This window comes from Diadema antillarum, unplaced genomic scaffold, assembly GCF_040938485.1.
Source record: "Diadema antillarum isolate AM-2024a unplaced genomic scaffold, OU_Dant_1.0 scf00000071, whole genome shotgun sequence".
NCBI classification, from domain to species: domain Eukaryota; kingdom Metazoa; phylum Echinodermata; class Echinoidea; order Diadematoida; family Diadematidae; genus Diadema; species Diadema antillarum.
Window position 1 is genome coordinate 12,508,497 of NW_027270960.1, and position 22,653 is coordinate 12,531,149.

The 22,653-nt window shown below is 36.9% G+C and overlaps 1 protein-coding gene across 1 annotated transcript in view; it reads right to left on the reverse strand.

Moving 5' to 3' along the window:
- LOC139717103 (calcium-activated chloride channel regulator 1-like) overlaps window positions 1-10,299 on the reverse strand; it is a 35,527-nt gene extending 25,228 nt beyond the window's left edge. The window contains exons 1-3 of the mRNA XM_071628609.1: window positions 10,210-10,299; window positions 8,999-9,272; window positions 7,667-7,953 (exon numbers count right to left, since the gene is read on the reverse strand). Of these exons, the coding sequence (XP_071484710.1) occupies window positions 7,667-7,953; window positions 8,999-9,272; window positions 10,210-10,299 (651 nt within the window). The remainder of the gene's footprint in view (window positions 1-7,666; window positions 7,954-8,998; window positions 9,273-10,209) is intronic.
- Between the last annotated feature and the right edge of the window lie 12,354 nt (window positions 10,300-22,653).

Consider the following 22,653-nt stretch of genomic DNA (forward strand, 5'->3'; position numbering starts at 1 on the left):
AAAAGCCCTTAACTTTCTGAGTTTCAGTTTCAATTGTAAATCAAATTTAGTTAAGTTGCTGTGTCAATGTGATTTTGAATTTGCTAAAGAAGCAATTCCTCCTCAACAAACTCGTCTCCGTCAAAATCACGATCGCCAGAACCACCACCACTGCTTTCACACCACTGCTTACACTCTAGAGTTCTGTGCCACAGAACTCTTAAGAGTTCTGTGTTCTGTGCTCACACCGTAGGACGCCATTTTATTCCCCGACCACAATGCATTTCGCGTCGTGAGTTTCCGCCACAAGATTTACGACTTGCAGTGCGCCGAGCGTGAGTAATGGGATTACGGGAGGGGGAAAAAAACGCTGTCGGGGCCACGCATGACTTCAAAGGAAACTCAAAAGAGCACACTCCATCTTTCCTGCATAAACCAAGGATACTGTCCATAAAGAAACGATCGCCAGTCAGACCTCCCTATTGATTTCGAGGAGTTGCCTAGTGATCGAACGCGCGTTTGTGTTATTACAATATCTAATGATGGGCTGTTTTTTTAGGAATAATCTCAGAAATTACTCATCAAAATTTGTTCCGTTTCGTATTATTTCTCAAACCTGATGTTCCATATAGATATCGAAATGTAGGCTTAAACGCTATTATTGAAAGATATTAAAAGAGTCTTGCTCTTTATTTCCAATTCTTTACATTATCATTATTTTGAAGGTTAAGTGCCAACATGAATGTGAACTGATGCCAAGACTATGGAAATGTCTGTTCGTATTATTTTGTAAAATCAAATGTTTGTCTAAAGCATATCATTCTTTATAAACATTAGCTTTATCTTAGACCATCATTCTTCCCGATGACAATTTGATTTATACCAATTTGATTTCATTATCTTTACAACTCTTTCAAACAGTATACCTTCAGATAATACAGATGCACGGAAAGAATGACGAAAATGACTCCCACTAGGAAAAAAGGAGGGAGTGGGATCACGCGACTCACATCCATACTGCCACTGATGTCAAGGACAAGAACCACTCTACGGACAGGTTGTTGAAAGATAGTAAACGAAGGATCAGTGTCCATCAGACTTGGGTCCGCGAAGTTTTCCTCATTGGTGAAGTCTTCGGTAGACTCCATGACTTCCCAGGCACTCCTTCTTCCACAGTGATAGTTTTGCAAATTATTTGCCTCGTAATTGTGTTGTGATCGATCGCAAAATTGGTAGATCTGCATGCAGATACGCACATATTCATCACACAAACATTATTCACATGTCCAGAGAGATATATGCTTATAAGAAATGTTATACACGTATAGTAACCTTACAACATAGCAACCCCTGCCCACATTAAATATACAGACATAATTATATTGTGTGCGGATAGTAAAATGATATCAAATGAAAAAAAGCAATGAATAATCTACTATGTTAGCTGGAAATATTTGTCTTATTGATCATATTGCAGGTGAAATAAAATTGTGAAAAGGTGAATAATTACTAAACAAGACCACATTGTACTGTCAATGAGCATAATCTCATCAATAAAGACTATAATGCCTTCTAACTGAAATCATATCCATTTTTTAGCAATGCAGTTTTCAAAGGACTCATTGTATGTCAATAAACGTGATTTAACATGTCGGTTATTGGAACAAGAGCGAAAAAAGTTCTTTGGGCACTTTTTTACTTCTAAAAATCACACACAAAGCATAAGGTCGATTGGTATTTATTGAAGGGAATTTTGCTAATTCTATTACAGTATTTAATTCAAATCACATTTCTACATTTGAAATATATGCATACGTGATATGTATACATGAGGTGACAAATCTGAAACAAGAGTGCAATGATATGATTCTGAAACAAGTGTCCCAAATCCTAGGAAGTGCTAATCACCCTCTTCATCAATGTTACACTCTAATGCGGTCAGGGAAACGATACAGGTCAATGAAAGCACGGACTTCGCGTTTCCTTAATTCTTTTGTTTCGTTCTCGATCCGAAAATACAATGAATCACAATAAGTGATTCTATATTTTACTACCTCTCGCTTCATCGTTTTTGTCAATCAGTCATGTATATCTAAGTTGCAATAATATGATATTTCAACCGCATGATACATATAAGTAATTACAGTGTAATTTCAGTTTCGGTTACTGATGTATAAGTTTGATCATTCTGAATGCTTAGTCTTTTTCCCCTTAATTTCACCACTCTCATGATTTGTTAATTATTTATTTATTTGACGAGTTTCATAACAAAACACTAGCGCCAAATCCAAAGTTTCTGATTTATCATATTTCCCCAATCGTTTTACGTTCATGTGAACTGTAACTTTCACTCTTTTGGGTTCCTTTTTTGTGTCTGCTCTAGGGTATATGATTGTGAATGTTTTTAGGGGTATGTGTGCGTTTATGTAGGCCTACGTATGCTATATAGGTCATGATTGGATGCACTGTCCCCCGAGTTTCTATTTAAGTGTAATTATATAGATGGTGCGACTGTGTGTATATAGGCGTGTGTGCGTGTGTGTGTGCGTGTGTGTGTGTTTGTGTGTGTAGGTGTGTGTGTGTGTGTGTGTGTATGTGTGTGTGTGTTTAGAGTCAAAGTGTGCACACCGCTGAATGTACATGTCTGTACGTTCGCGGGTGCTATGACTAGCGCATGCGCAGTGGTGTGCCTGCGTTTGGGTGCGTTATGCTCAACGGTGCTTCAGAGCATGACGTAGGACACGTAAATTCTCCTGACAGTCTTATGTGTATGATGTGACTAAGCCAACGGAGTATGTGTGTGTGTGCGAACGTGTGTGTTATTGTATTTGTGAGTGCGCGCATGCGTTTGTCTGCCTTCACCTGTATGTATCCAGTGATGTACATGTGTCATAAAGGGCGCGACGCGAAGTGTTATCCTTCGGAGTACGTGCGAGTGTGTGTATGTGTGGGTGTGCAAAGGTTACGTAAAATATGCACTCCTTTAGAAAGGACGGGCTTCATGTTTTCTAAACTCTTGTTTTGTTGTTGATCGGTAATTATAATTAATTGTGATGAAATATAAATTTGTAACGATGTATGTGTTTACTGTATTGTGAGTATAAATTATGCTTGTACAATTGTGTATATATATATTGAAAATTGTATTTATTTATATGTGTACATGTACATGAATGTACGTATGTATGTATGTATGTGTGCAGATATTCCTATGTGTATACACATATGCCAACAATAAAATGAATCTGAATCTGAATCTGAATCTGAATGATATAAGAATATACATGTATATATTCGTATAACATATATATATATATATATTATATATATATATATATATATATATATATATATATATCATGGCTCGACACTAACTTTTTTGTTTGGTGGCCAGATGGGGCCACCAAAATCCTAAATTTCAATTTTTTGGTGGCCCAAAAGAAAAATTTGGTGTCCCGAAAAAAGAAACAATAAAAAACATTAAAAGTACTTTTTTTTAATGAGTCAAATATTTAAGTTTTATGATAGTAAGAATTAGAAGTTGGACATATCTACTCATAAATAAACTTCAACAAACTTGCAACACTCACTCTCGGGCACTCATTCAGTCCTTTTCGTCCATCCTTTAAACAAATTTAACTGCTAATTTCCGGCGCAAAAAGTTACGAATTTATTGACATACTTTTCAAAAAATGTTGGTGGCCCGAGGCGGGCCACAAAATTTGCCCTTTTTTGAAATTTGGTGGCCCGACTTTCATTTTCGGTGGCCCCGGGCCACCGGGTAAAACGGGCAGGAAAGTGTGTTTTTTTAGCAGTTTATCTCCAACATTTTTGGTAGAATAGTGTGATTAGGTGTGTCTTTAGAATCCCTTTTTCATTTCTGAAAAACCTTGTCCACACTCTTCACTTTCAACTCTAATAACTTTTGAAAGGAAAATGCTACTGCTTTGAAGGTTGGCATTAATTATGAACAGAGTGTGTTAATGAGGCATGCTTAATTACAGTTTAATCTGATAATCCCTTCATTGTTGTTACTCTGGTGGTTTACTTCCTGTTTTTTGTCCCATTCATCGCACAGCCAGCACGGTTTGGTAAAGATTAAGCGCTTGAATAGACACTGTACTTCAGAGCCTCTTTTCTCAGTTCACACTTTTCCTGAGTTTGTGCTTTCTTTCCAATATTTAGGTAGGTTAGGAGAGTCAATTTGATTTGAGTTATACATCATTTTAAAGCTTAAAGTCTGCTCTTTCAGAATATGGTCTTAACTAAAAATTCATGTCTGGCGACTTTTTGTTTGTTTTGTGTGTGTGTGTGTGTGTGTGTGTGTGTAAAATACATTCAGATAAATACAAAATATTACTTTTGAAGAAAAAACAAAACAAAGACTGGAATAAAGCAAGACAATAAAAAATACAAAGTGGAATACATTTGACAAACAAGTATGATTACTCATGAGTAGTGCATGAATCTACCACAAGTGTAGCTTAAAGGTCCTGTTTACCTTTAGGAGCAGTGATTTTAAAAAAAAATCAAGATATCACTTTTGATGCGTATGTGTAGGTCAGATGTATCACAAAACATCATACCATATACAATTTTTGCAATAAAGCTTAAATATAAGGAGATGTCACTATTTTTCTCATTAAACCATAACTGTAGACGGTTTAGTCTGGAAAGGCCCATTCATCAATCGCGTGATCGGAGTTGCATCATTGCCAGCCAGATATAGCTGAAGAAGTGACTCAGACGATTCATGAATGCTCTCTCCGTAATAAGTCCAGTGGAACAGATTTAGGGCGTAATTATGCACTTTTGGATCATAGTACCTGAATGACTTCAAATCTACATCAATACACTGCCCAAAGACGCTTAAGGGCAAGTCCAAGATAACGCGCACGTTACGTATGGGACATTCAAAGACTCTTATGACCTGAAAAATAGTGTTAATGGCCTTTGATCATATTGAACTTTATCATGGTGATTGATATCTAGAAGAAGTATAATCATGTAAAAGATAGAGAAAAATGACCTTCACAATTATATTCTAGAAGAAAAAAAAATATGTGCCGTTACGTATGGGACCAGAAAAATTTTGTTTTTTTGAACAATTTTTTTTTTCAACCTCAAAACTCTCTGAAAGTATTTCATTCTACAACTTGTAACTCACTGTGATGAAAGTCACAACACTCAAAATTATCAGAGGTAAGTTTCATGTCATGAGGCAAAAAGCTCTAATTACAGGTTCGAATTAAAGACAGACATGACGTGTTACGTATGGGACAGTTACGTATATGGGACACTTTGTCCCCCATTCGTTTAGTGTGTGGAGAACCATGTTTTGGGTATTTTGCATAATTATTGAAGTAAAACCAGTTGAAACTACTTAATACTGATCCAGATTGTCAAGGACACAATATTCCCCAAATATTTACCATCATAATCATATTCAATCATATTTTTATATTTTTATGACCAACCTGAGTATGCATGCCCCTTGTCCCCCATTCGTTTAGTGTGTGGAGAACCATGTTTATGGGTATTTTGCAAAATAATTTTGTAAAATACCCATAAACAAATTTTTGCATTATTATTGAGGTAGAATCAGTTGAAATTACTCAAATACTGATCCAGATTGTCAAGGGAACAGTATGCCCAAAATATTTACCATCATAATCTTTAATCATATTCTATATTTTTATGACCAACCCGAGTATGTATGCCCTGTATTTTTATCAGGATAATTACTACTAAAAAATCGAATACTCAAGTGTTTACTTCCATTGATGAAGGACAGTTTGCCATTCAGTTTCAATAAAAAACAACTGGACAAAAGAAATATTAATTTTAATAAATATGCAATACCTGCTGCGTGGAACCCCAGTAATCGAGTGGATATATGATGTCTGTCTAGCAATCAGGTCATTGATTCGAGTCACACCTTGATATGTACCGGTACATTGTATACCCATGATTTTTGTCATGGCTACTATTGAAAATTTAGTAAGAACAATTTGTTTATCACTTGCAATAAAAAAAATGATACAAAAACACTAATTTGAAGTAACATCTTCATTATCATCACATAACTATACATGATGTGTTCAATGCAGCTACAATGTAGCTAGAGCTCTACATTGTGTGGTAATCAGTACCCATACTTGTAGTTGAACTGCAGTTTTTCAATCTGCTTGTGTATTTGGTTTCAGCACCCTTTAAATCAGAGGTCTCTACTTAAAGGGACTGTACAGTTCTGGTTCAGATGGGAATTCTGATTTCAACTTTTACAAGATAATTAGCACTTCTTTTATGAAATATTTAAATAGCATACAATTTTAAGAGGAATTCAAAGTTAACATGACAAAAATCTGTTTTGAAATGGCTGAGATATCCAGAAATGTGTCCTAACAAAAGGTGGGTCACATTTTTTATTAGGACCACTTCATTTTACTTTTTATTTGTTTGTTTGTTTGGTTTTTTTTTTATATCTCGGCCATTTCAAATTGGATCTCCATCAAATAAACTTTGAATTCCTCTAGTCTTAGAATTGTAATGCTCTTTAATAATTCATAATCAAGGGTATTATAATTGGTTTCCAATCATCTTGTAAAATGTTGAAAACTGAATCCCCATTTCTACAAAAACTATACCATCCCTTTAATGCTGATTTTCATTGTGTATTTTGCCATCTCCCCCTCCCCCTTTCTGAAAATTGTTCAGTCAAGTACACGTATTGTTTCAAGTTTCTATAACTCAAAAGTATCTGCAAAGTTGGGATGCTTTCTTCAGAATGATTGACCATTTGTGTACTGAGAGACCCTCCAGGCTAGCTACATGCATTCACATGCAAAATGTATGAGGATGTCCCATACGTAACGCATTTGTCCCATACGTAACATTATTTAATTGCCTAATAAAAATATTTCTTTTACGGTTTTTTTCTTTTTTCTATGGTATTTAACTTCTCTAAACAATAAATTAGAACTTTCCAAAAGGGCGTTCAAATATTCTTAGAAATTTTAGAGAAAACCTAAAAAAAATGACCTCAATTTGTTACGTATGGGACATCTCATGATAAGACACGAGCTAATTTGCATAATCATTTGCATAATCCCTAAATTTTCATACCAAGTTAAACTATTTGATGGACTTCTTATGTCCACATATTAATCAAATATCATTTGCTTTCCTTTGAATAAATATGAGTTTTCATAAATGTCCCATACGTAACGCTGTACTTTACATTTCTGCAAATGAAGCCCTTGAAATTTGCATAAATTTACATAATATCATTTTTTTCCTCCATGGAAATCAAAATTTCAACTCATGAGCTTCAAAATGATACCAAACATGTCAATATTGAGCGAAGATGAAATTTTGCCTTCTGAGGGGACCTCTTGGACTTGCCCTTAAAGAGATTAAGGAACATTTCGCAGATAGTGAATCCCCGTTTTTCTAAACCATGTAATGTAAGTTCACCAACCATCAACACTTATCTTCTACCGTGTACAGGCTGATTTCAGATATTATGCTTAAACTGGGAAAGAGACCCAAATCTTTTATATTTCGATTAAAAAATGCACACAAACGACCAAATATATACGTTCAGTGTTACAGTAGGCCTATCCTGATTGAACTACTAGTACTTAAACATAAAGCGGTAATAGTTGTGATTAAAAGTTCAACTCACAGAGTCTACACAGTGAGAACCAAAGAGCAAAGAAGCATTGGCTGTTTGGTCATTGTAGGGAGTGAAGACACACGCGTCGTCTACTTTCCCATACGTATCCTGCTTTAGACACTTAGAGCCACTTCCATCTCTCATATCGCCAGATAGATTAGGGGAACACCTAGTCGGTTCATAGCGATATGTGGTCGAATCGTAGTACTGGTTTGCCTCCCCATAACCTGATCCCGTGAAGTGTTCGGGAAAGAGACTCCATCTTAGGCGGCCCCATTCCCGTACCATCGCTTTCCCTTAGACAAGACAAGAAAAAAAAAAATCAGCGATACTTCGACTGATCCCATCTCGTCCTTGATATATCGTCTGTCTGTTGCTGTTGTTCTGTTTTGTTTTTATATTTGTTTCTTTCTTCTTCTTTTTTTTCGGGGGGGGGGGGGGGGGGGGGGTCTTTCTTTTTCAAACAGTCTTTGAACCGTAACCCAGAAGTGCATGGTGCTGGTGGATTATATCACCCCTAAGTGACGCTAAATATATAAACAATAAACCAAATATCTAAACGTAACACTTGACGAAGTTGTGATAGTGAAGCTAAATATATAAACACTGAATATCAACCATAGATGTAACAGCGACACTTTAATCAAGATGTGATACACAGCTTGCCCTTCTGCTCGTTCTGACTGTGCAATTGATACGACAAAAGGTAGCCTGTGCTTCAATCTTAAAACGATATGATGTATTATTTATGCCTACAAAGCAACAAAGCAAAGCAATTCTATTGAATATAGTCAATACATCGGAACAGTGTAACGTGAAACAGATTCCATAGACGGATCACTCTTTTCCATAGTTACTGTACTGCCAACCCTCAGAATATGCATATGTGTTTTTTATTTTTCTACTGAAGTATAATCATATCTTATTGCATACTCTAGATTCACAGTATACGCTTTTTGTCAATTGATCAAACAATATGACAGTTCCATGCATGCTTTATATAGTCTGTTTCACTCTTTGGGTGGAAAATAAACTGACTCGAATCAAATTGATCTCGTTCATTTAACTCTCAAGAAAAAAAAAAGATCATTCGGGGTTTTTTGTGACAAATGACGTAACAAAACCTTAAACAAAATCAAGCAAAACGGATTTGCACTATAGTCAGTGATAGAGGACAATTCATCGGTTGTTCCGTAATTATGGTGGAAACAGGCAAATATCATTTGCAGAAATAGTGAAAGAAACGTGCTGAATAGGCACAGTAACGATAGATTGCTATGCTATGGTTAAAATAGCGTTGGAATCTTAGAAGAATCTGTGAGGTTGAATTGTATATCCTACCACTGCATGTGTCGACGTTCTGAAGAAGGTACCCGGATGTTAGCGTCATATCCAGACCTGGCTTTCCACACCCGGCGTGGTTAGTTACCGAAGGGTTCCTAGCAGCTCCCTCCACGACCCGGATGTTGGCGCTCCCGAACGTCTGATGGGTGGCCGTCTCGTAGACGTCGGGTTTTCTACTCCATGTGATGGGAACGAGAATTTGGATCTCACCCCAGTAAAGTCTGTGGTCGGTAGCATTGAATAGAACCCCTGAGCCTGTCTTAAAGGTTTCCTGATAAAATAAAAATAACGACAACAGATCAGTTCACAAATGCTATCTCTTTGCAACGAACTCTGCTATATGTATTGCATTCTAAAAATGTCCGACTATTCGTATATCTTCAATATACAAGTGCAGTAGTTTTCTTTAAAAAGCAAGTACAATGAATTAGGGTGGGCTACTTTATCTCCATGTGCATGTTTATAGTGGATATCTGATCACAACCCATCAGAAAATTAGAGGAAAAAAAGGGGGGGGGGAATGGGGAACGAAATATGTAGTTGTGTACATCGTTCTTTGGAGCAGTTGAAGGACTAATATGTTATAATAAGCCAGACACTTTGTAATTTAACCTGGTATCTAAAGCAACTGTTTACCATTTGTGACAGTGATAAAAAAAGAAATTTTCAAATTATCACAAATCATCCTACCACATAAAACTCTGGCAATAAAATGACGGGTATAGGGAAATATCACTCATTTACCCAATAACCATAGACCTATCTACAGGCGGTTTATTAAAAAAAAAAACCCGATTTTTAATGAAACTATTGGTCACAATTTGTGTAACATTAATTAGACCATTTAAGATTCTAACTTTGGCTGTTTCTATTCCTAACTCACATTTTAGAACTATTTTGAAGCATTTTTTTTTTCATCTGCAAATGATAAATAAGGGTTTTAACATCCACCGAATCTAGGAGCGCCAACAAAAGTTTGAATGCCTAGCTTCCTACAGTAGAATAATGACTCATGTATAAAGATCATTTATGATGAATCAGTAGATGGCACATGTCAGATTCTATATTCTATGTATACTGATGAGAACATCCAATATAAGAATAGGAAAGAAGTGAAGGGTTAGGCTGTTAGGGGATGAAACGTCCTTTAGCTGTAATCTACCGTATGTCTATGAGATGATGACTGAAAATTGGATAAAAATTCATACCTTTATATGTTCTATCAAAGTGTCGTCTTCTTCCACATCTGAATCAATGGCTACTAGAATGTTGGTGTACCTCCCATTTTGAAGATTCATATTGTTCTTGTCTTCGCACGAGGCAATTGTATAAAAACAGAATACCAGCAGTACGGGAAGCAGATTACTGCGCCACGAACCCATCTTGCTTTTAATACTTCTCCAATCGAAATGTGGTGGGCTATACAAAGAACGAAATTGTTTGAGAGGAACGAAGGACTGAAATTGCCATGAGTATTCTGTTTGCGTTCTCCCAATAAACTTTCTGAGAAAATGGTTAAGAAGTCATTCCGACACCCAGTAAATACATTGAGCTGATGTGTAAAGAATAAAGTTCAAAAATGGTCAAAGTTAAATATTGCGCAAGCAAAGAGGAAACGGAATTGCGATGACGTAATTTCGATCAGGGTTTTTTGTTTTTTATCTAAGTGTCATAAAAGTGTCCACTCTTGTATTGTATTGTGCTCTATTGCATCGTATTGTATTGTATTGTGCTTTATTGCATTGTATTTGTATTGTATTGTGCTCTACTGCTCTATTGCATTGTATTCACGTACGCTTCCAACATGGAATCGTCAATGATCAAGCTGTTATTTCTTTTTCTTCACTCTCTCTCTCTCTCTCTCTCTCTCTCCTTCTTTTCTTTTGTGACAAATACTTGTACTTATTGTACATTGTACTTAACCTCCAACACTTTTGCAATTTGCTCTCATTTGAGGTTTATCAATGTCTTTTGAGCAATACGTCCGTTTAAATATGTAATGCCTATGTGTGTATACGTGGTATCTTTTTTTTTATTCCAGATATGCACGGTCCGTTGTTGTTGTTGTTGTTGTTTTTCCCCTATGTCAATACTGATGTTTGAAACTCATGTTAGTATTATGAGAATGTTTACAAGGCAGACTGCTATGTTTCTGTTTTCGGGGTATTTTTTTTTTCTAAGTCTCACATATCTTCCCTCGCATCCGCTATAGTTTTTGGTTACATTGATTCCTCTTACTCTTCACTAGACTATATAACACTCCTCTTCTTCTCACCTTCTTTCTCCCTTGCATAGTTATCCCTCCGTTCTTTTGCGCGTTCTCTCTCTCTCTCTCTCTCTCTCTTCTTTCTAAATACAATTACGGTTGTATCTTTTGTTTCCAAGAGGATGGTACGGTTACTGTTTCGATTGGGCTTATGGGTTCCAATGTGTGTGTGTGTTTGTTTTTTTTTACGATGATTTCGAGATAATGCGAAATATTTTATTTGATATGAAAGAGTGTAAATTTCATAGAGGAATTTGATTTATGTTATGAAAATATGTATATTTGTAATTCTGTTAATTGTTCTAGTCTTTGTACACTTGATAATTTCATCAATTCCATTTTTTCTTCCGCGGACTGTTTATATCTTTATTATGATATGATTCATTTTATGGAATTGTTAATTTATTTTTAATGCTCCAGCATTTTGAAGTAATGAAAAGTTGCATACAAATGATTGAACTTATAAATGTATCTTAACTGATGATGTTTATGTTTTTTTTCTTACGCGGACTCCCGCTTTCTCTTTTTCTCCCACCCTCATTTCTGCCTCCATAATCCCTATCAGAACCTCTGTCTGTCTTTCTTCCCTTCCTCACTTCCTCTCGAGTCCATATCCGACTGAATATAATATGATGTGTTCATAATGGAAATGCTCTTTGTAATTTTATCATTATTTTATCTATATTGTTTATGTGTTATTCTTTTGTAACATCGTGCAATTCAGTCTCTGACTGCGATGCGATCGAAATAAAACCATTATTGAATTGAATTGAAAAAGAATTGTTTGAAGGAATACCGTTCATGGCAAAGCACTCATAAAAAAAAAGTTTAGCAAATTTTAATTCCTATATAAGGACCTATACGCCATTGGTTTATGATAAAGGAAGAAGACTGGTTGATTTCTAAACCTGAAGGAATAGGGGTTGACCAAAATGATATTAAAAATAGTTGAGATAGTGTTCATTGTGGCTACATTAGCACTATACAGAAACATGCATTTAATTGAACGGAACATTCAGAGATTAAGGTAAAGACGGAATAAAGTCACTTATAGGTAAGCAAACTAATAACGCACGTGAATTGATAATCTTAATACATATTTGTATTTTCTGTCCCAAGAAGCCATTAACTTTATCACAAGAGCGTATATTACCCATCTCTTGGCGATAACCTCAGTTGATCTGTCCGTGCCTTGTATCTACTGCTTAATCTAGGAAACAACCCATTTCTTGTTATTTCGTTGTGCATTCGCATAATAAAGAATGTTGAACAACAATCATCGTTGGCAAATAAAAAGCTATATGTGACCCTGCACCACAAAACAAACAAAAAGTCGCCAGACATGAATTTTTAGTTAAGACCATATTCTGAAAGAGCAAACTTTAAGGTTTAAAATGATGTATAAATTAAATGAAATGGACGCTCCTAACCTATGTCAATATTGGAAAGAAAGCACAAACTCAGGAAAAGTGTGAACTGAGAAAAGAGGCTCTTAAGTACAGTACCTAACCGCGCTGGCTGTGTGATGAATGGGGCAAAAAACAGGAAGTAATCTACCAGAGTTATAACAATAAAGGGATTATCAGATTAAATTGAAATTAAGCATGCCTTTATTAAATGCAAACTTTCAAAGCAGTAGCATTATCCTTTCAAAAGTTGAAAGTGAAGAGTGTGTACAAGGTTTTTCAGAAATGAAAAGGGGACTCTAAAGACACACCTAATCACATGCACTATTCTACCGAAAATGTTCGAGATAAACTGCTAAAAAACACACTTTCCTGCCCGTTTCATGATCCCAAATTTTAGCATTATGTATAAGAAGACTTGCTCTTTCAGAAAATATGAAAAAGTCAAGATCGACAAGGTTGACCCATTTCACTTATTTTCAGTCCTCACGCAAAATCAGTGTGTGCGACTTTTTGTTCGTGTTGTGATGCACGGTCACATATGGAACATTTAAATAAGCAGTGAATTATCCAAACATTGTGTGTGTGTGTGTGTGTGTGGAATAGAGATTGAAACATATTTACAATGCTTTTTTGAATGACAACCTTTATTTCATTATTATATGACTCGCAGTGACACTTTATTCAAGTTCAATATTATACAAATATACCAGGCCTGAGAGGCTCTGCTTGAAACTATGTGCCTTCGGTGACTTCAGTAGTACTATTTTCTGAGGGGCGCAGCCCCGAAGAAAATAGTGCTACTGAAGTCACCGAAGGCACATAGTTTCAACCGGTGCCTCGAAAAATTGGCCTGGTTTATTTGTTTTATATCCCTCCCAATGAATCTAAGAGTATTTGACTGCTTGTATTCTGTAATTTACCCCTTTTTAAGGGCATCTTGCTTTACTCTTTTCAAGAAGACTGACAAGTCATTCACGCTTGGGAAAGCAGCAGGAGGGCAGCGCGTACGCGTACTATGAAGAGACAACTGCGCGCTCAGCCGCTAAAGTACTCGGAGCATTGCTGTACAACGTACTGGTAAACATGCGCAAACTGCAAACTCACTACGCGCGTCCTAGCTATATCCGATCATAGAGATGTATACTAAGAACACTAGAGGGCGGACTCCGTAAAATCCCTGTGACCGATAGAAGGAGGCGTTCGCCATTTTGGTCCGGGCAAATTTCGACTAGTGACCGTACCGATAACGTGTAGCGCTAGCGGAGCATGCAGGGAGATCGACGACGGGATGCAACGGCAGTAGGCTAACATCTATGCCAATATCTCCATCGGAGTTTGGAAATCGAAAAATGTTCTTAAATTCGCAAATTCTACTTAAAGTAGCATAGATCTATGTTGCAAAATGCCTGGTTCATGTGCTGCTTTTGGATGTAGAAACAGGAGAAAAGAAGGGGAGCGGAGTTTCCTTTCACGAGTAACTAAAATTACATTTATAGTGTGTGTTAAACAGATTGATTCAAGGCAAAAAAAAAAAGAAGGAAAAAGAAAAGAAAAGGTCTTGCAAAATTCGTCAGGGGCACTCCGCCCTCCCTCAGCTATTCTCGATCTATTGCTACTATAATATAGATAGCTACAGTACATAACTATATGCAAGGTCGGCGGAACGGGGGAGGGGGCATTTGCCCCATAAAAAAAACAAAACAAAAACTCCCCTTTTTAAGTTAAAAAAGTGCTCACTTCTAAGTGCCCTATTTGGCCCTTGAGCCCCCCCCCCAAAAAAAAAAAAAAAAAAAATCGTTCCTCCACCCTTTGCTATACCAGCAGTTAATTTCACTAAGATAGTGTGAGAAAAGCTCAGAATACGTAATATATGCCTGGTGACAGGACATATGCTCCGGCATTGATATCTTTCTGAAAATAGAATTACCATCATGGGTCTGATTGGGCTTTTGGTTCTTGTAAGAAAGGCAGGGTGAGGATTAGGATTAGGGTCACCGTGGGTGTTATGATTTGGGTTAGGGTTTATGTAAGCTTCAACATTAGCATTTCGAGCTTGAACATCAATATGTCATGGAACCAATATGCCTACACGTACTTATAAAAATGATTTATTTCATTTCCACCACCACCAGAAAAAAAAAATAGAAACACAATGAAACACTCGTATACACAGATAGGACTATAGAATGCAGTCCCCTCATACAGAAAAAAAAATATAACTGCAAAAAAAAAAAAATGACGCAGTATACTGTATCACAAGGGGCATCCGGCAGTCTAGAGACCAAGATAACCCTTTGTATTGCATGGACCATGGTCGTGTTGGTCGGCTTGAAAGTTTTACCTCGTTGAGAATAAAGTAATTTTTTTTTTATTTTCATTTTCTTTACCACTCATAATAAGAGATTGCTAGCAACTTAAATTTTTGAGTTGTTTCCTTCTCTCATCTCCGACCCCCTCATCTTTTTGCTGAAAGGCAATACGTGTTTGAGCGCTTGTTGTATACGTGTTCACGTGTCCACCACTACTGCGCTGCCCGGACGCGATGCTTGTTTTTGCCCGGACAAAGATGGCGCGCGGCCTCTTCACATCGGCACACGAGCACTGCGTACGCGCCACACGCAGTCCGCGCTCTAGTATATTATTAGTATACATCTCTATGTATCCGATCTGTCAACAAGTACGTTGGTGCGGTACCACGGTGATGACGTGCGTGCTCGAGCTGATCAACGATGTAACTGTGAGCTGTGCAGTTGATTGTGTTTTCTGTCGTCTTTCTGGCGTTTTCTAGCTGTCTGTACATGAATATGGACTATCCTTTCCTGTTAAAAATGCAAGTATACATTGTACATTTGGGTAGAACATTCAGTAACAGCGAGTCTAAGGTTAGGCACTGAAAAAAAATTGTAGCAGTTAGCATCGAGTGCCACTGTAAATTCGTGTAATTCGTAACAGTTAACAAGTTAACGTTAGACTCTAGTAAACTCGTTAGACACTCTGAAAAATTATTATTAGGATGAGATTACGGGAACTACTGTTAGACAGGTAGAACTAGGCTTAACTAGATCTAACTTACGCTAGAATTTAAATAATTAAGCAGGCCTACTATCTAGGCCTACTGCAATTTGTCAACATCTTTTGGGTGGGTCGCTCGAGTTAGTGAACTGCGAGATCAAATAAGCAAATTTCAAGCGACGAAGGTACGAAGGGGTCGAAGCATGAACTCCCCAAAGTTAGACAGTCCTACACTGGGGTATAAATTTCTAGGCATAGGAAATCTAGCATACCGTAGTTAGAGGATCATACTTTCTCATACATTGTACCAAAACCTTGGAACGATCTTCCAATCAGTATCTGTAGAGTATACGACATGCATCTTCAAAACCAGGGCCGAATGAGGCCTAACCAACGTTTAGATCATAGGCCTACGGACTTACGGTACGTCGAAGAGCCCTAGCTTGCTTATTGTTGTTTTCTATTTATAAGATCTACGATATCGCCTAGACCTACTCTGTTGTAACGCACTGTAATATTCTATTCCACAATGCCATGAGCATCTTTTTAGGTAGAATGAGGGCCGCGGAAGAGTCTCTCTGAGTCTCTTATTTTCTCTAACGTTACACGTATTGAGTGTATTGTCTACAGTATGCGTGTCTTGTGGTTCTCGCGAAGTGAAGGCGCCGCGATACCCATTCATTTGTACATGAAATCTCTCGCGAAGCGAAGGTGCTGCGATACCCATTCATTTACACGTAAAAATTTTCGCGTCGCGACGCGAAGCAAAAAAGGCGCGAATTTCACCAGCGTGATATAGGGTGGTATTCTGAAAATCTTCCTAAGTTTCTTCCTAAGTTTCTTCCTAAGTCAGAAACTTAGGAAGTGCCTAGGAAAGACAAAATTGGTATTCTGAAATGTCTTCCTAGGCACTTCTTAATGCAAATTAGGCCATCCTTATCCCCGCCCACCGCGCTTACTAAGCCAATGCAAAATATCGTATAATAAGAAACCAACCAATGACAATCATGTATCTTGTAATTATGACGTCGGTACAAACACACGTGTTCTGCTACTAGTATCTTACAATATATATTATGCGCTACATACAACGGAGGAAACGTTGAAAGAAACAAGAGATATTTTTGGTAAAATATGTTTTGGGTATCTACTCATGAATATATCTCTGCGAGATGCATGACCGACTTTTTTTTATGCCCACTCACTGCGCGCATAAGAATGCTTATTGCGCGCATTTGATAGCGTATTGCAGTAAAGGAGATAAAACAGTAACAAAAACGGTACTCGTTTAATGTCCATCACATCTGCTTACAATGGCGCCGCTTAAGAGAGAGGAGAATTTTTCGAAAGAAGAGAAGAAAGTGTTGATTAAGGAGGCAATTGCGAGGAAAGACATCGTAGATGGGCTGCTGTCTCCAGTTCTAACTGCCCAGATGAAAGAAAGGGCATGGACGGCCATTGCAACAGCTGTGAGCCTTGTGAACGGAAATGTCCGCACTACGGACAAATTAAGGAAGAAGTTCTCAGCAATGAAATCTGAGGTAAAACTGAAGTTGGCGAAGAGGCGACGGGATGCGCAGAAGACCGGCGGAGGGCCTCCACCACCTGAACTGGACGAGGATGAACTCCTTCTGTCCCACTTCCTCGTAGAGGAAGTGGTGTCGGGTGTTTCATCATTACCAAATTTTGAGACGCCCACCTTTTTGGTTGATACCAATCCTATGACAGTCTGCAGCGGGGAAACTACCGCCTTGAACACATTGGCCGGTCTGGCCACAGGGTTCAGTTTCTCTCTCACAGCGGGTGAGTAACACATGTATGAGATATACAGATGTGTATATATATTTCTAAAAATCTATATTTCCCGACAATCATAGGCCTATCATATTAGTAATATAATGACAGGCCTTATCAAATTGTTTTGTTTAATTTTCTATCACCGGATTTTCACCTTACTATTTTTGTAAATTAGTTTAGTGAGGATAGATGTATGTGGTTTTGTGTATTGTTCGTAGTGAAGAGAAGGTACATGTATACACTTCCACAGCAATTCTCGAAGTTGGAAAAAATGAGACTAGGGGTACGCAAGTAGAAGGCCTACATTGCAGCCTTTCATTCGAGGAAGTTTCATGTGGACTAGTCGTTGAGCAAGTAACTGTTTTACAACATTCAGCAATAACTATTTATACACAATCTCGGCTGAGAAATGACTCACCTCTCTGGTAGGCGGTGAAACAATGTAGTTAAAGAAAGTTACAGATCACTTGTTATTTCTGACAGCAATCAACGATATTCGGATATTATCAATCGGCGTCCTTGATCTTTACCCATTACGGCGGCCGCCTCAGAAGTCGTGTGCTTATCGGGAGGTGTCCGTGCATAGCTCATAGGCCACGAGAGAGAAATATATCAAGCCGAGTGGCGCTTTCAATACTAGGAATTATATCCGTCATCAATAGCATGGAGGATAAACACACAGGCGAGCAGAGGCTCGCGGATACTCATGAGAGAGATTTTCTACATAATTACATGATAAGGAACTCGAAGAGAAAACGAAAGATCGGGGAGGGTCATTGACCCACAGGGAGAGAGAGGGAGGGAGATGAAGAGAGTGCATGGTGGAAGACGGAGAGGTCGGAGCAGCGAGGAGATTGTGGAGGAAAGAGAAGCAGATAAAAGTTGAGCTGCTACAGTAGTAGGACCCTAAAGTAATAAAAAAATTACTAATGTCCACTTTATCATGTTTATTAGATTTAAGACTAGAAAGGTAATATACTTAGACTATAGACAGACTCGAGCTATGAATTCTATAATTTATAGAAGAGATTTGAAATTAAATAAAGCAATCAACGAATACCGTCTTACTGCTTTTGTGCTGTAAAAAAACTTCAAATTACGTTACAAATCATTCATTGAAATAAGCGTTATTGGTATGCGGCTACAGACTATATATCGGATTCATTTCTTCTAGTAATCGATCCCCCAAAACTCGTTTCCATTTAAGAAAATGACTCGATGGGCCCACCAGTACCTGTCAGCATAAGCTTGGTTGATGAGGAAGAACATGCATTGTCTCGCAACACATCGATGGGGTCAGCTACCAGTGCCGAAGTGTCACCGTCAACTCCTGCTTCAAAGAGACGCCGAAAACCAAATGTCGATGAGTCACAGACTGATAACTTGATGGACACCTGGGCAACGTGGATACAGCTGGAGCGAGAGAGACTGATGATTGAAAAGGAGAGGCTCGCAATCGAGCAAGAAAGGCTGGCTATCGAGAGAGAGAGGCTTGAGATGGAAAGACTCCGAGGTGCATCGCAAGGGTTGGTATCACGCAGTACACTGTACTAACGAAAATGATGATAATAATATAATGATAACAAAACAATAATAATAACTTAGGATACCACGACTTAAAGCGCCCAACTTCTTGTTCATAATTTACACTTATGTGTGTATGCATGCGTGTGTGCTTGTTGTGTTGTGTCATGTGCCATGTGTGTGAAGAATCTATCGGGATATGTCGTTTCTCACAACAGTCAACTGCAATGGGGATACATTTCACATTATTTTGGCATTTATGAAAATGTCATATTGACACAATGATATATCATGCATGGAAATGCTCATTTATTCAGACATAAAGAGCCCTCTTTGGGGACCTAAATGCAATGTGTTATGAGCATTCATAATGTGTAAAATACAGTACCCGCAGGCAACATAATTATGCAATGGTTTGCTGTAACACCCATCTCTATTGAGATACCTATCATTGGTAAGCAGGTCAATGTTCTCGTCATTCAAACGGTGGAAAAAAAAACAACTTAACATTTACACACGTAGAATACAGGGGCGGATACAGGGAGGACCGCAACCGGCGCAAGCCCCCCCCCCTTTATTTTTTGTTGAAACAAAAGAAATTAAAAAAAAATGGGGGGAGGGGTGCGTGCGCCCTCCTTTATTTTTGTAAACGCGCCCCCTCTTTACGGAATTCCTGGATTCGCTCCTGGAATATCCTCTATTGTTCTGTTTGCACATTATCATATTCATTACATGATTTTTTTTTTTTTTTACTTTTTATAATGTATATACATGTATATATATATATATATATATATATACATATATATACACACACTGTATATATAGCAATGCATTATCTAGCCATTGAAGAATGAGTTTATTCTACTCAAATTACATATATATATATATATATATGATTGATATTTGTAATTTATATGATATTGTAATGTCTATGATTATGTCATTAAAAAAGAAAGTTATGAAATGTATCCAGGTAGTATTTACACTGATAAAATTTATAATCCTTATACAGCCTGTACAATGTATATGGAGAATGACAAAATAATGTGTGTAGATGTCTGTTTCTGCAGGTAAATAGTCACGACATTGATGTTCTTCTTTTTTCCCTAAATAAATCTAATAAAGCACAACCCATGAAGCATAACATTAAATATAAATGAAGCATCAACAATAAATACAGCCGTTGACAAACTACAGGTTTCATATTTAAAACTGTAACAAAAGCATGCAACCAAGAAAGAGAACAGTGAAGTCTGGTTTAGGAAGGCTATTGCAACATCGAGTACATTTTAGTACATTCTAAAACAAAATGTCAAAAACATATTAACATAACATCATAAGTTTTATGCTGTAGTGTAGAATTTATAGGTGTACTCATTAAGTTCTCAGCATAACACATTTAGTAAATTACATGTGAGGTCAATTTAAGAGTGATACTCACATATATTGACGGCATCATAAAGGTTACAAATGACATTTTCATTTCTCTATCTATATACAAATCATCCCCAGAAAATGAGTGTAATAAAACATGACTGGACCAAGAATGACAAACAAAAATTCTTTAAAAAAATACAGTGAACAGAGATAGAACCCTCTTTGACAAGTACAATACCATTAGTGGTGAACAATAGTTTAGAAAAGCATGAGCAATAGAAATTGCTTCAAATGTAAGTTGAGATCCACAATATTTATTGAAATACATGTAGTCCAAACCTGGAATTACAGCTTTGTATGCAAAGTTGGCACAATATTACCATTAAAACAAGGGATATGTCTTTGCTGTAGGTACAAAATCATTCTTACAAAGATAATTTACATATATAATGTCAAAATTAAATATATGTACAATTCATTGAATATCTTCAATACATAATAACTTATTCGTCTCATTCTTTTCCTTTCTTTCTCTTAAACATGACAGATGCTGAAGCAACGGACTTGAACAATCTCATCTATCAAAGAAGACTGTTTGCTGACATCTTGGATCTGGCAATAAACTAATGAATGCCATTTCAATACCAGTTAAACAATTTCTCGTCTTTACTTTCCTTTATTTCAGGTGAATGCATGTTAACGGACACGTTCACCTTCATATACATGTGGATTGAGCGAATGCAACAGTTTATATCAGTAGAACACATCAATGAAAACTTGTGGAAAATCAGAAAAACCGTTCAAAAGTTATGATTTTTTTTAAAACTATCTGCGCAGTCACTGCTGGATGAGAAGACTATTACAGTGTATGATGTCACGTGTGCACAACGATATATGGAAACTTAAAAAAAAAAAAATTCAAAAAACATTACCTTTTGAACAAAGTCAACTTTTCTTGGACTTGTTGCTGATGTATGATTAGGGTAATATTCCCCCTGCCTTCTGAAAGAGAGAAGATGAGTATTCTTTGGTTATACGAGATAAGTGAAAATATGTTGATTTTTCTTTATTCTTTCTTTATATCCTTGTCCACATGTGACATCAAAAGATATAATAGTTTTCTCATCCAGCGGCGACTGAGTATAAACTTCAAGAGTTCATAACTTTTGAACGAATTGTCCTATTTCCTGAAACTGTCACTGATGTGTTCTACTAATATTGAGCATTCACTCAACCCACTTGAAAATGAAGGTGAACTTGTCCTTTATTGCGCTTTGTTTGTGTGAGTGTGTGTGTGAGTATGCGTATGTGTGTAAGCCTTTTGAGTTTTACCAGATTTGTTGTGTTGTTACATGTACGTCCTAACTTTTTTTTTTTTTTTAAAGACACAGAATATTACAAGTTTCTAATCAAGCTGTAAGTTGAGCACTTTGCCGGGGGGATCCGAACGAGCACAAGCACTCTCCCCCTAAAATGGCATTTCTTTTTAAAAATGGAAGAATACCATAAACAATATGACTAACAAAATTTATAGAAGGGATAAAGCCACCAGGAGTGATGACTAGATATCATAAAATTGTCACAATGAATTATTTTGATTAGTATTTTCAAAGTGAACATAATTACGGATTAGGCTGATATGAATCTTATTGTAACTAGAACTATCACTCATTGTTATTAATATACCTCCACCCACAATTGAGGTAAATAGCTCAATCAGGAATATTTTGTATGTTATTTTCAATGAAAAAAAAGTTACCATGGTAATGCCCTATTCAACAGTGAATAAATGTATTGCTCACTGTTAGTCACATGTCCAACATCTCAAGTCAAGTTCTCAATAACTACTGTATGTGAGCAAGATACATAAACTGATGCTTTCTATGCTTTTCAACAAAATTTTGTGTTGCCATGGTAACACAATGTTTGACATTAAGAAAAAGTGAAGTTTGCACAACTACATATATCATAGCCGTCACATGTGCCAAATATAAAGCCAAGCGCTGAAAGACTGACAGGCTTATTTGAATTCACTATATTAGTGTATCATTTTCATTTGAAATATATTGTTACCATTGGCAACTCATTTCCAACTCTGAAAAAAGATTTTTGCATACTGTATATAGGTAATGTAGAGGTAACATATGCCAAATTAAAGAAAATCTGCCATTGCCATGGCATGTACAATAAAATACTCTTGAAAAAGGTGTCTTGCACATCTACCTGTGATAGGAGTCACACATGCCATAAGTGGAATTAATTGC